The sequence below is a fragment of the Aulonocara sp. 'chitande type north' Nkhata Bay genome, linkage group LG16 (assembly GCF_057382095.1).
Source record: "Aulonocara sp. 'chitande type north' Nkhata Bay isolate Kocher_YH1m ecotype deep benthic linkage group LG16, A_spYH_male_GT1.1, whole genome shotgun sequence".
Taxonomy (NCBI): domain Eukaryota; kingdom Metazoa; phylum Chordata; class Actinopteri; order Cichliformes; family Cichlidae; genus Aulonocara; species Aulonocara sp. 'chitande type north' Nkhata Bay.
The window spans coordinates 2,028,235-2,043,905 of NC_141359.1; the positions used below are offsets into that span (position 1 = coordinate 2,028,235).

General features: G+C 38.7%; 1 protein-coding gene across 1 annotated transcript; it reads left to right on the forward strand.

The window, feature by feature from the left end:
• The first annotated feature begins 1,171 nt into the window (after nt 1–1,171).
• Nucleotides 1,172–8,216, forward strand: LOC147310781 (uncharacterized). Its single transcript, XM_086266504.1, has 3 exons — nt 1,172–6,447; nt 6,629–6,765; nt 6,852–8,216. Exon 1 carries the CDS (start codon nt 1,198–1,200, stop codon nt 5,131–5,133), a length of 3,936 nt encoding a protein of 1,311 aa, XP_086122630.1. The 5' UTR covers nt 1,172–1,197; the 3' UTR covers nt 5,134–6,447; nt 6,629–6,765; nt 6,852–8,216.
• Nucleotides 8,217–15,671: the final 7,455 nt, after the last annotated feature.

Genomic DNA, 15,671 nt, shown 5'->3' on the forward strand with positions numbered 1-15,671 from the left:
GATGAAGCATGTCATGATCACTGCAGCTTTCCTGTTGAGAGAAAAAAAGAGTATATCTGTCACACGTGTCACAGTTCCCTCAAAAGTGGATGCATGCCCAGGCTTGCTGCTGTTAATGGTTTAGAACTGCAGGATATTCCAGCTGAACTGTGTGATCTCAACATTCTGGAGAGACATCTGATTGCCAAATGCATACCATTTGCTAAGATTATTCCTCTTCCAAAGGGGAGACAGAGACTCATACGTGGTAATGTGGTGTGTGTACCATCTGAGGTCCAACAAACAGTTGACAGTTTACCGAGGATCAGAAGCCAATCACAGATCATGAGGGTGAAATTGAAAAGACGACTGTGCTACAAAGGCCATCAGCTGTTCCAGACTGTCACTTGGTCTAAACTCATTCAAGCTCTGTGTAAACTGAAACAAATTCATCCACAGTACACAGATATTGTTATCAGAGATGATGCATTGCTTTGTGATCCAACGTTACCTGATGATGACAGCAGTGATGAAGCCAGCATGGCAAGTGATGATTATAATGAAGCAGATTTAATGGAAATTGACAACTATGAAAAAGATGCCCTTTTGTGTGAAAGTGAGTCTCAAAGTGACCAAGATATTAATATGCAATCCTGTGATGAACAACCAGAGGAACAAAATCCAGATGAACCAGAAAGTGATTTGAACAATGGAGGTTTTGCTCTAGAAAGTTGTCTGCAGCCTGTAGACATTTCAGAAGAGATTCTCTGTTTCACTGATAACACATATTGTGTGGCTCCTGCAGAAAGAAACAATCCTGTTAGCTTCTTCAGAACTCCTCATTTGGAAGCCATGGCATTTCCTGTGCAGTTTCCTACTGGTCAGAATACACTGGATGAAAAGAGACGTCTCAAGCTCACACCAAGTGCTTACTTCAAGTCAAGGCTTTTCAACATTGATGCAAGATTTGCTAAAGACACAAATTACCTGTTTTTCTCACAGTTTGTCACTGAAATACATTTGGCTAATTCCAGCATGACAATACAGCTAAGGAAAGGTAAAACTATGACCAAAGATGGATGCAAAATCACATCAGGAATGTTACAAAGTAAGACAGAAGTAGAGAAGCTGGTAAGAAATAAAGATGCAATCAGATTTATGCAGCCACTCAGAGGAACTCCAGCTTACTGGCAGAAAACTACCAGAGATCTATTCAGCATGGTTCGCCAAATAGGAACACCTCAGTTCTTTGTCACTTTCTCTGCTGCTGAGATGAGATGGCCTGAAGTGATTCAAGCAATAAAGAGACAGCAAGGTGAAGAGGTTGATTTTGAAGCCCTGGACTGGTCAGAAAAGTGTGAAATTCTAAGATCAAATCCAGTAACCACCATGCGAATGTTTGATAAACGTGTTGAGGCTTTGTTCAGAGATTTGCTTTTTTCTCCTGCACAGCCCCTTGGTGAGATCATTGATTACTTTTACAGAGTTGAGTTCCAGCACAGAGGTAGTCCACATATACACATGTTGCTGTGGATTCGAGAAAAGGTAGAAGCAGATGTGGATGACGACCAAACTGTCTGTGACTTTGTTGACAGATACATCTCAGCTCAACTCCCTGATCCAGAAAAACAACCTGAACTGCACAAAAAAGTCACTGAGCTACAAAAGCACAGCAAAAACCACACAAAGACATGCTTTAAGAGTGTGAACTCTGGTTGTAGATTTGGGTTTCCCAAACCACCAGCCACAAGAACAATGATTGTGAGACAGGATGAGGATTCAGACACTGAAGCTGCAAAAGCCAAACTCAGACCTTTGTTGAACCTGCTGAAGGAACCTGAAGCTGCTTCCCTCACCATAGAGCAGATTCTGTCACGATGCAACTTGACAATGAATGAGTATGAACAATGCCTCCAAGACATAAACAAGAAAACAGCTCTGATTCTGAAACGTGACCCAAATGAGTGTTGGATCAACAATTACAACCCAGACCTGCTTGAAGCCTGGAACTCTAATTTAGATGTCTCATTCATTTTGAATGCCTATTCATGTATAGAATACCTCTGTAAATATATAACAAAGAAAGAATCTGGCCTCTCTGAATACCTGAAGACAGTTATTGACAACTCTGATAAGAACACCGTCAATGAATGTGATGAAATGAGAGCTGTGATGCAGGCTTACTCAAAAAAGAGAGAAATCAGCGCACAGGAGTGTGTGACTCGAGTCTGTGGCCTAAAAATGAAAAAATGTTCCCGCAGTGTTGTATTTGTACCAACAGATGATAACCCAGTAAAAATGAGTCGGCCCATGAGCTTCCTGGAAAGCACAACACACGACAGTTGTAATATTTGGATGACAAGTTTGAGTGATAAATACAAATGCAGACCTGAGACCCCAGAATATGAGGAAATGTCACTGGCTGATTTTGCTGCCTTGTGCAGGTTGGTGAGTGGTCCAAATGAAGGAAAAGATGTGCTTCCTCTTCTAAACCAGCTTGGATTTGTACAAAGGCGAAAGAATGATAAACCAGCTATAATCAGGTATTACCACTGTTCACAGGAAAAAGATCCTGAGCAATATTATGGTCGACTGTTGAGACTTTACCTTCCACACAGATCAGAGCAGGAACTGAAACCACAAGGGTTCCAAACCTATCAGTCCTTCTACAACTCAGGTTTTGTACGACTTCCATGTTCAGACCACAGTGAGTCTGTGAAAAGGGTTGTGAAAAGAAATAAAGACAAGTATGAGAAGAACTCTGAGGATATTGAGAGTGCACTGGAAGAGTTTGAACAAAATAGAGATGTTGTGATTGATGAATGGTGTAATCTTGCTCCTGAATCTGAAGTTGTGAGGCTGCAATGTGATGAGAATCTTCCTGAGAGACATTCTGATGATGAGAACGAACAGGAGAATGTTCCCGACTACAGTCGTCAGTCTGATGCTGTAACAAAGATCAGAGCCGTCAGAGAACAACCTGCAGTCGATCCAGCCGTGGTACGTGTAATGTATCAGAATCTGAACCAGAAGCAGGCCTGCGTGTTCTATGCCATAAGAGACTGGTGTATTCAGCGAGTTTGTGGTTTGAACCCAGATCCATTTTTCTTCTATATCAACGGTGGTGCAGGAACTGGAAAGTCACATCTGATTAAGTGTATTCATTCTGAAGCATCAAAGATCCTGAGCAGACTGCCTGCTAATGCAGAAGAAGCTGACATATCAAATCCAACTGTTTTACTGACTTCATTTACCGGTACAGCAGCTTTTTCTATCAGTGGCTCTACGTTACATTCTCTACTGAAACTACCCAGGAGTCTGAAACCACCCATTCAAGGACTTGGTAACCAACTGGATGAAGTCAGATCTGAGCTGATGAATGCTGAAATTATTGTTATTGATGAGATTTCAATGGTTTCAAAACCCCTTTTTGCTTATGTGGATGCAAGACTGAAACAAATCAAAGGCACTCAGAGACCTTTTGGTGGAATGTCAGTTTTAGCTGTTGGAGATTTTTACCAGCTGCCACCAGTGCGACAGTCTAAACCTCTCTGTGTTTACGATCCAGAACAGATTGACCTATGGCAGGAACATTTTCAGATGATCACTCTAACCGAGATCATGCGTCAGAAAGATGATGTGGCCTTTGCAGAGATGCTGAACAGGATTAGAGTCAAAGAAAAGACAGATGAGCTTTCTCAGTGCGACAGAGATTTGTTGTCACAGGCTGTGACTGCACCAGAAGAATGTCCAACTGAGGTCTTACACATTTATGCCACCAACAAGAATGTGGAATCCCACAACATAGATACCCTGAAGAAGCTTCATTCAAACATCATAATAATCAATGCAGACGATTTCCAGAAGGATAAATGTACAGGCAGAATGGAACGAAGAGACAAACCATTTACAGGTGGGCGAAATGATTTACCTGACACTCTGAATGTTGCTGAAGGAGCTCGAGTCATGCTGACCAGAAACTTGGACACACTAAACGGTTTAGTCAACGGTGCTTTTGGTATACTGGTAAAGGTGGTGAGATCTGAAAATGATGGACACATAATTAAACTGGGGCTCAGGATGGACAACCGGCAGCCTATGAGACACAACCACAGTGCTAATGCAGCATCTGATGATCTGGTTTACATTGAGAGAGCAGAGGAGAGTCTGAAGTTTAAAGGAGCAGTACGCAGACAGTTTCCTGTAAAGCTAGCATTCGCCTGCACAATTCACAAAACTCAGGGTCTTACAACACAGACAGCTGTAGTTTCAATGAAGAACATTTTTGAACCAGGTATGGCTTACGTTGCTCTCAGCAGGGTGACGTCTCTCAGTGGACTCTATTTGCAGGACTTGGATGAGAAAAAGATTTACGCCAATCCCGAGGTAACTGCAGCGCTCCAAACCATGAGACAAGCCAGTGTTGAGGAAATGATGCCTCTTCTTCAGGTCAGAGAAACAGCCAGCAGACTTGACACTCTTACACTGATCCATCACAATACAGAGGGTTTGCCATCTCACATCAGTGACATCAAGAGTCATCATGAAATGTGTTTAGCAGATGTTTTGTGTCTCACTGAGTCTCACCTTCAAGGCTCCTTTGTTGCAGACAGTCTTCATTTGGATGGCTACACCATGTTCAAACGCAACAGACATGTGTCCTACACAAACTTTCCTCACATGGCCAGCAGAAGTGGTGGGGGAGTTGTTGTGTATTTGAGGAATCATTTTCAGGTTCAGGTAAAACAGTATCTGCATAATGTCACTGATCTTGAGTTTTTAGTGTTGAAGGTTCAGGCTCCATTCCCTGCACTCATTGCTGTTGTGTACAGACCCCCTGACTACAGTTTGACACCATTCATGCAAAACCTGGTAAGTCTTTTAGATTCACTTGAAATAATGGACTGTCACCCAATAATTGTGTGTGGAGATTTTAATGAGAACCAGTTGCAGAGTGGAAGAAAACAGATTCTGGAGCAGTTTCAGTCGAGAGGGTATTCACAGCTGATCACTTCTGCCACTACAGACAAGAACACCCTGCTTGACCTCATTTTTATTTCTCAGCCACAGAAATGTCTGTATTCAGGTGTTCTGAGATCATATTACAGTTACCACAACCCTGTCTTTTGTGTCCTGTCCTCGAGCCAATCATGAAGTCGTCTGGTGAGTTTTGAAACAATTACAGATCATGTTTGTTACAGAGTTTACTGATTGTAGAGCATGAAAAAGATTTTTCATTGAAAAAAGGGTCTTCCCTACTCTGTCTGTCAGAAGACCCTTTCTTATTGCAATGTTATTAATCATTTCACCAAATCATTGCTGAACTTCATGCAGAGCAGAGAACATCTGCTATCATGCACCTCTGATCTGAAATGTGCTGCAACATTTATTAAACCAACATCATTTCTTTTATTCTCATGTTTTAAATGACTAAATCTTTTTACTGTGACGTATGTAGCTCAACAAACGAGATCTTCCCCTCCAAGGGCTTGAAAATATGAAATAGTAAATAAATAAATCCCAGATAAATGCAGGTATTTATTATGATGACATACACGAATAAATACAGACAATTATATTTTCTTGATTATAGTAGATTTTGTAGAATCAAAAGTTTTTGTGATGAATGAGTTTTTGCTTATCATGTTTTACAGGTAAAAAATGTCAAAAGTTTTAAACTATCTTTAGGCTACCAGAGATGTCTATAATGATACATTATGTAGAGAAAAACATTAGTACAGCTTACAGAATATGTATAAAAACTGATTTAGAAGTAAATGGATAGTTTTCTGAAAGTTCCCGACTACAGTTTAACACCACCCACCCAGCTCAGCCCCCAAGTGTCTATGTAATGCTGGTATGGTGTGTGAGTTTGACTTGGCCTTTATCCGGGTGGGTTTGGGTTTGGGTGGATAAAGGCCAAGTCAGAATTCTCTGAGCAGCTGGAAAAAGCTGCTAATAAACAAAGACATCAGAAAGTGTGGGCTTTAGGTGTAGCCCCCGCTTTCTGATGCACTAATTAAACTTAGTAACCGACACCCCATACCAGCATTACATAGACACTTGGGGGCTGAGCTGGGTGGGTGGTGTTAAAAGCACTTGTTTTGTAGATATATTTTTTCAGACACGACACAGTCTCCTTTGTGGGAAAACCTTCAAACTTCACCATCCTCAGCTGAAACAACAACATCTTAACACCATCTTCATGAACTGCTGAGCCAAACCTGATCCATCAGTGCTGGACTGCACAGATAACTACATGCCACAAGGAGACTGCTGTGTTATGAACTGCCATACCAGTGTGTCTTCAATGGAGAAGATGACACACCCATCACCTGACCTCCTGCCTGATCTGGAGACCATCATCATGCTGCCACACTACAACCTCTGAGACCATCAATGATGACTCCTACTGAGGAAACTGTATTTCCTGTCAGAGATGCTCAGTGATCCTCAGAGCAGAGAGAGGTATGATTCTTTATCTTTGATAAAAAATGTCAGTGTTTTTAATTCAATTAATTAATTAAAATCCTGTTTATTGCATAAATAATTCCACACTCAAATGATTATACTTGTTGACACTTTTTGAGTTTTAATTCACATTATGGATTACAAATCTATGCTTTTTCTACTCTGTCTCTCGGTGCAGGTATTGCTGTCTTCTGAGTTCTTCAGTGTCCCAACTGAGACATTCAAACCTCATTGCAGAGCTCATGTCTTTCCTCACCATCATGTAAGTGTGAGATTGCTCTGGATTCTGGTTATGTGGCCCGCAGCACCTATAAGGTATTTCAATATTGTTCATTGTATAACTTATTTGTAGTTTTTAGGCCTTAACACAAATAAAATGTTCCTTTTTCTGTATTTTTTAGAACAAGCTCGTCCAGTGTGCCTGCATTCCAGCTTCACAGAAAAGAACATCAGACACCAGCGAGGGAGGATAAGAAAGACAGACACAACAACATTGTCATCCCCTATGTAGCCGGTGTATCAGAAAAACTCAGGAGAGTTTTCTCCAAATACGACATCCCAGTGTACTTCAGACCCAGCAAAACACTCAGACAGAAACTGGTTCACCTGAAAGACAAAACTCCTAAACACAAACTTAACAATGTGGTGTATGCTGTACAGTGCAGCGAGGAATGCCCAGACTTCTACATCGGAGAGACCAAACAGCCACTTCACCAGCGCATGGCACAACACAGAAGAGCCACCTCCACGGGACAAGACTCAGCAGTTCATCTGCATCTAAAGGACAAAGGTCACTCTTTGAGGATGCCAATGTTCACATTTTGGATAGATGGAGGAGTGAAAGAAGCCATTTACGTCCACTGTGAGCGACCATCTTTGAACAGAGGCGGTGGTTTACAACACCAACTGTCTGCCATCTATAATCCAGTTTTGAGTTCCCTCCCCAGACACTGTAACGTCCACTCACATCCTGGGAGTGGGCGTGGGTGATTTCCTGACCTCAGGAAATCACATGATAGGGTGGGGCCAGGTTTCACAATGAGCTCACCCAAAACCCTGGCTGATTGGGACCCACACCCACTTTCACACCTTGGCTCATGTGATTAGGTAGAGGATCATCAGGGGGTTCTTTGTCCCTGTTTGGGGAGAAACTCACACTGGGTTTAAATCTGGGACTCTCCACCATTGACCCTTAGAACTGAAGAAGCTTCTCGGATGAGAGGTGAAACGTCTTCAAGAAACTCAAAGAAGTCCAGACGCTTTTCTTTCCAAGCTCCTTAGACTTCACTTGTGTTAATTACATTTTATTTGTTGTTGTTTTCTTTTAGATTTATATGCAGTGATTGGATGTGGTGGAGCTTTGTTAACCGCGTGGAAAACATCTGTTTGTGATGATATTTACAATGAGGCTTTAAGGTGATAGTTTCCATGTAATTTCAATCCTTTTACTAAGCAAAAACATGTTTGCAATTAACATATTTTTTCAGTTTTGTCTTTTGGATTTATGGTTAACATTCCTCTGTGACAGCAAATACTAAACTGGTCCAAGTAACCAGCATATCATTGGTCAAAGGCAAAAAGGACCACATGTCACACTAGCAATGAATTTGTGACTGTGTTTGTGTTAGTATAGAGTAGGTCTAACAGTGGTTTTCCACATCTGCTCTAATATATATAGATAATGGGTCAGACATATAAAGTCATTTTGAAAAGTTCATAAAGGTCATTTATATGTGTTCCTCTTTATCATTTTATATCAGGTCAAACAGCTGATTTGAGTTTTGATCAGAGTAGAACCATAACATTCATGTTAATGGTTCTACTGTTTACAGTTACTTTATGATGGATTTCACCCTGGTCACAGCACTATGTGAAAAGCTGTTAGAGGTAAAGTTAAGCCAATTAATACCTCATCATAAGTCACTCTCTAACGCAGGGCAGTGATTATTATTCACTGTAATTTATTCCACAACAATGTTCTTTATTTGATTCTTTAAATATGCACATCGATTGTTTAGCTGTGTGACTCTCCACACCTGAAATATATCACAATGTGGACTTCATTTCGACAGTATTTTGTAGATTGGTACCATATTTATCATCAAATCATCTTGTGCATTTATTAACTAAATGTTGTTTGTTTTTGTTTTTTTGTTTGTTTGTTTGTTTGGGGTTTTTTTGTTGCCATTTTTACATTTCACCAACTGTGTAAATTCTGCAATTTTACTTTGGTTTTGTTTCACATCAGTTTATCTGCTGGCTGGTATTCCTGTCTTCCTTCTCTCACCCCAACCGGTCGCAGCAGATGGCCGCCCCTCCCTGAGCCTGGTTCTGCTGGAGGTTTCTTCCTGTTAAAAGGGAGTTTTTCCTTCCCACTGTCGCCAAAGTGCTTGCTCATAGGGGGTCATATGATTGTTGGGTTTTTCTCTGTATCTATGAAGCGCCTTAAGGCGACTTTTGTTGTGAATTGGCGCTATATAAATTTAATTGAATTGGTTTTCTTCCTTTTCTAATGTTTCTGGTCATTTTTTACAGTTAAACAAGTAACTTTGAGGTTACTTCATCATTTTTAGCTTTTATCTGTTTACAGTTTTTTCCTAATAATTACATTTCTGCAAAATTATAGCAGTTCTGATAAGTTGTAATATTTCTGCCAAGTTATTAATTTTCTACTAAATTATATCATTTCTGCTAAGTTATGTTATTCTAAATTATTACATTTCTGCTAAGTTGTAGCTTCTGGTAAATTACAACATTTCTGCTGAATTGTTATGTTTCTTCTAAGTTATTGCATTTTTGTTAACTTGATGTTGTTCTGCAAAGTTATTAAAATTTCAACAACTTTTTAAAAACTAGCTTTGATTTCTTCAGCTTCTTCAGCTATTTTCAACTATCTTCAGCAGACAGCTTCAGCTTTACAATTTCTGCAACTTTTCAGCTTTTTCAGCTACTTTTTGCATGCAGCTTCAGCTTTAAAGCATCCACACTGCATTTTCGCAGGAAATGCAAATTTTTCTAGTTATTATTATTCTTAGGACTTCCGTACACTTTTCGCCGTAGAACTACTTCCACAATTTTCAGCCGATTTTCACCGTTCAAATTTTAAACTATTCAGCTATTTTTGCTCTTTCCGGCTATGACTTTTGCTATTTTTAACTATTATACTTTTTAAAATATTCCACTTTTTTCCTTTAATTTGTCCCATTGAAATGAATGGGAAACTTCAGCAATTCTGCTAAAATTTGCTTGTTTTTGAAACTTAACTACTTCCTCATACTTTCACCTAGAACAACCATTCAAATTTTAAAATGTTCACAAATTATTGGGCTATTCAGGTATGATTCAGCTTTTTCAAATCTTTTACTGTTTTACTTTTATGCCTCTTAAAGTTTTGAGTTGCAAAATTGTGATTTTTCACAAAATACATGCGTTGTTATGGTTGCTATGCTCTTGGCTTCCAGTGTGCCACTGAAGCTTTTGCAGTCTTCTCTTCATGTCCGAACAACTGTTTGCTACTTGCTCAATATTCACTCAACTTCCACAAATTATACATCAAAACGTAGGTATTTTTTCTGGCTTTCAGAAAATGTCACTATCATTGTTGTGGTATTCATAGAACTTTCGCAAATCTCCTCAGACTAACACAAGGTCAGAAAACTCTCCATATAAAGTCAATGGAGAGTTTGTTCAAAATCACCGCTGCATTTCTGGAATGAGAGGCATATTCGAATCGTCATATCTCCTTAACGAAGCAAAGTTAAGACATGAGGCTTGTCCCGGTATATCTTCAGACACTCGTGACGCTCACAATTCAAGAATTTCTTTCTCACCTATTACCGTTCTGAAATGAGTTGGACTTGTTTGAGGGTAGGAAATTTGTCCTTCGCTCAGATTTCTTCAGATTTCAAACTCTGGAAATGAACCACTTTTTTCTCTCGTCATAACTTTTTGTTGGATTTCCACAGAGACCTGAAAATTTCCATGATTGTTCACCAAAGCCTGCTGTCTCTTACGGTGAAAGAATGATATCGATACTCCAAATAGATTTCAAGTCACAAAGCGTTGTTTGAGGGCAAGTCAAGGCAGTTTTTGCTTCGCTCTGCTCAGTTATGGTGCATTAGAAGTCAAATATCTTTAATAATTCATATTTTAATGATTAATTGTTAACACTGGAAGATTCCCCCATCTCTTCTGAACAAAACGGTGTAAGAATGACCGCTCTAGCCCCTACGGTTAGGAAATTATGGTCATTTGTTTGAGGGGAGTCCTCACTATGAGAAATAGGCTGCAATAATCCTGTGCCTCTCTGTGCTGCGTGTGTAAAAAGAGGCACATGTTTTGGCGGGAAAAAGTACACAGGCTCTCTGATTGGTGGATTCAAATTCAGCAGCTCCCAGGCTGACCTAGAAACTTACTTCTCTCTCCCTGTGCATTTTTTTGCTGATTTTTTCATTTAACAAGTATATTTGAGGGACCCTCAGCATGTTCAGCATTTTTTCAGCTGTCCATTTTGCTTTTCCAATTTTTCTGTTTAACTTATTACTATTGTGCTAAATCATACTGTTTCTGCTATTTCATAAGATTTGTGCCTAATATAGTATTTCTGCTAAATTACAGTATTTCTGCTTTTTATACTATTTGTGCTAAAACATAGTATTTCTACTAAATGTAGTATTTATGCTTAATCATACTATTTCTGCTTTTTATGGGATTTGTGCCTAATATAGTATTTCTGCTTTTTATAGGATTTTTGCTCAAACATAGTATTTCTACTAAATGTAGTGTTTATGCTTAATCATCCTATTTCTGCTTTTTATAGGATTTGTGCTTAATATAGTATTTCTGCTAAATTATAGTATTTCTGCTTTTTATAGTATTTGTGCTAAAACATAGTATTTCTACTAAATGTAGTATTTATGCTTAATCATAGTATTTCTATATATTTCTGCCAGGTCCCCAGGCAGCCAATCCTCTATGAGGACTGAGAAATTCAAATTTTCAAATCAGGGCCTGCACGGCTTCCCAGCCAATCATATATGTGTCCTGAGGCATTCAAATTTGCATATTGGGGCCTTCATGGCTTCTAAGCCAGCCAATCATATCTGAGGGCTGAGGAATTCAAATCCACAAATCAGGGCCTGCACAGCTTCCCAGCCAGCCAATCATGTATGTGGGCTCCAGGTATTCAAATTTGCATATTGGGGCCTTCATGGCTTCTAAGCCAGCCAATCATATCTGAGGGCTGAGGAATTCAAATCCACAAATCAGGGCCTGCACGGCATCCCAGCCAGCCAATCATGTATGTGGGCTCCAGGTATTCAAATTTGCATATTGGGGAATTCGTGGCTTCTAAGTCAACAAGTCATCCATGTCATATATCTCTAAAAATTCATATTTTAATGATAAATTGTCAACACTTGAAGATTCCCCCATCTCTTCTGAACAAAACGGTGTAAGAATGACCGCTCTAGCCCCTATGGTTAGGAAATTATGGTCATTTGTTTGAGGGGAATCCTCACTATGTGAAATAAACTGAAAGAAGCAGGTCTATGTCTCTGTGCTGCGTGTGTAAAAAGATGCACCTGTTTTGGCGGGAAAACGTAAACAGCCTCTCTGATTGGTGGATTCAAATTCAGCAGCTCCCAGGCTGACCTAGAAACTTAGTCCTCTCTCCCTGTGTGTGTGTGTGTGTGTGTGTGTGTGTGTGTGTGTGTGTGTGTGTGTGTGTGTGTGTGTGTGTGTGTTTAGTGGGAGAGAGAGGACCCTGCCCTTATTTGACAGCATGTCATTGTAGGATTTAAATTGAACATAGTTAGACTGGTTGACTGGATTAGAGCCTGTGTTTGTGTGTCCCTCTGTGCATTTGTGTTTCAATAAGTTATTACTATTCTGCTAAATCATAGTATTTCTGGTACTTTTCGGTACTTGTGCTAAATACAGTATTTCTGCTAAATCATACTATTTCTGCTTTTCTTAGGATTTATGCCTAATATAGTATTTCTGCTAAATTATAGTATTTCTGCTTTTTATAGGATTTGTGCCTAACATAGTATTTCTGCTAAATTATAGTATTTCTGCTTTTTATACTATTTGTTCTAAATTATAGTATTTCTGCTAAATTATAGTATTTCTGCTTTTTATACTATTTGTTCTAAATTATAGTATTTCTGCTTTTTATAGGATTTGTGCTTAATATAGTATTTCTGCTAAATTATAGTTTTTCTTCTTTTTATAATATTTGTGCTAAAACATAGTATTTCTACTAAATGTAGTATTTATGCTTAATAATAGTATTTCTATATATTTCTGCCAGGTCCCCAGGCAGCCAATCCTCTGTGAGGACTGAGACATTCAAATTTTCAAATCAGGGCCTGCACAGTTTCCCAGCCAATCAAATAAGTGTCCTGAGGCATTCAAATTTGCATATTGGGGCCTTCGTGGCTTCTAAGCCAGCCAATCATATCTGAGGGCTGAGGAATTCTAATCCACAAATCAGGGCCTGCACAGCTTCCCAGCCAGCCAATCACATATGTGGTCTCAGGCATTCAAATTTGCATATTGGGGAATTCGTGGCTTCTAAGTCAACAAGTCATCCATGTCATATATCTCTAAAAATTCATATTTTAATATTAAATTGTCAACACTTGAAGATTCCCCCATCTCTTCTGAACAAAACGGTGTAAGAATGACCGTTCTAGCCCCTACGGTTAGGAAATTACGGTCATTTGTTTGAGGGGAGTCGTCACTATGAGAAATAGACTGCAAAAATCCTGTGTCTCTCTGTGCTGCTGCGTGTGTAAACAGATGCACCTGTTTTGGTGGGGAAAAGTGCACAGCCTCTCTGATTGGTGGATTCAAATTCACCAGCTCCCAGGCTGACCTAGAAACTTAATTCTCTCTCCCTGTGTGTGTGTGTGTGTGTGTGTGTGTGTGTGTGTGTGTGTGTGTGTGTGTGACAGAGAGAGAGAGAGAGAAAGGCTTTTAATGGGATGATCTCATTCTAAGATTTAAATTCAATATATTTAGACTGGTTGACTGAATTGGATCTTGTGTGTGTGTCTCTCTGTGCATGTGTGTTTTCTTATGTGTACATATTTGTGATTGTGTGGCTGTTATAGATTTTTTTGCTGATTTTTTTCATTTAACAAGTATAGTTGAGGGACCCTCAGCATGTTCAGCATTTTTTCAGCTGTCCATTTTGCTTTTCCAATTTTTCTGTTTAAGTTATTACTATTGTGCTAAATCATACTATTTCTGCTATTTTATAAGATTTGTGCCAAATACCGTATTTCTGCCAAATATAGTATTTCTGATTAATTATAGTTTTTTCTACCAAATCATAGTACAGTATTTCTGCTTTTTATAGGGTTTGTGCTTAATATAGTATTTCTGCTAAATTATAGTATTTCTGCTTTTTATAGTATTTGTGCTAAATTATAGTATTTCTGCCAAATTATAATATTTGTGCTAAAACATAGTCTTAATTTAAAATTACAATATTCATAGTTCATCACAGTGTCTCTGGTAAATCACAATATTTCTGCTCTGTTGTACTATTTTTCTAAATCATAGTGTTTCTGTAATGTTTAAGTATTTTTGGCTAAATATATTCTTTCTGTTATCTTATACTATTTCTCCTAAATTCTTGTATTTTTGAGAAGTTATCATGTTTCTGGTAAGTTACAATATTTCTGCTAAATTCTGCTATGCTATTATATTTCTGCCAAGTATTATGTTTCCTCTAAGATATTGCAGTTCTGCTAAGTTATTCCATTTTAGCAAACTTCTTTTGCTTCTGCAAAGTTTTTACAATTTCTGCAACTTTTCAGCTTTTTCAGCTAGTTTTTGCATACAGCTTCAGCTTTAAGCATCCACACTGCATTTTCGCAGGAAATGCAAATTTTTCTAGTTATTATTATTCTTAGGACTTCCGTACACTTTTCGCCGTAGAACTACTTCCACAATTTTCAGCCGATTTTCACCGTTCAAATTTTAAACTATTCTGCTATTTTTGCTCTTTCCGACTATGACTTTTGCTATTTTTAACTATTATACTTTTTAAAATATTCCACTTTTTTCCTTTAATTTGTCCCATTGAAATGAATGAGAAACTTCAGCAATTCTGCTAAAATTTGCTTGTTTTTGAAACTTAACTACTTCCTCATACTTTCACCTAGAACAACCATTCAAATTTTAAAATGTTCACAAATTATTGGGCTATTCAGGTATGATTCAGCTTTTTCAAATCTTTTACTGTTTTACTTTTATGCCTCTTAAAGTTTTGAGTTGCAAAATTGTGATTTTTCACAAAATACATGCGTTGTTATGGTTGCTATGCTCTTGGCTTCCAGTGTGCCACTGAAGCTTTTGCAGTCTTCTCTTCATGTCCGAACAACTGTTTGCTACTTGCTCAATATTCACTCAACTTCCACAAATTATACATCAAAACGTAGGTATTTTTTCTGGCTTTCAGAAAATGTCACTATCATTGTTGTGGTATTCATAGAACTTTCGCAAATCTCCTCAGACTAACACAAGGTCAGAAAACTCTCCATATAAAGTCAATGGAGAGTTTGTTCAAAATCACCGCTGCATTTCTGTAATGAGAGGCATATTCGAATCGTCATATCTCCTTAACGAAGCAAAGTTAAGACATGAGGCTTGTCCCGGCATATCTTCAGACACTCCTGACGCTCACAATTCAAGAATTTCTTTCTCAACTATTACCGTTCTGAAATGAGTTGGACTTGTTTGAGGGTAGGAAATTCGTCCTTCGCTCAGATTTCTTCAGATTTCAAAGTCTGGAAATGAACCACTTTTTTCTCTCGTCATAACTTTTTGTTGGATTTCCACAGAGACCTGAAAATTTCCATGATTGTTCACCAAAGCCTGCTGTCTCTTACGGTGAAAGAATGATATCGATACTCCAAATAGATTTCAAGTTACAAAGCGTTGTTTGAGGGCAAGTCAAGGCAGTTTTTGCTTCGCTCTACTCAGTTATGGTGCATTAGAAGTCAAATATCTTTAATAATTCATATTTTAATGATAAATTGTTAACACTGGAAGATTCCCCCATGTCTTCTGAACAAAACGGTGTAAGAATGACCGCTCTAGCCCCTACGGTTTGGAAATTATGGTCATTTGTTTGAGGGGAGTCCTCACTATGAGAAATAGGCTGCAATAATCCTGTGCCTCTCTCTGCTGCGTGTGTAAAAAGATGC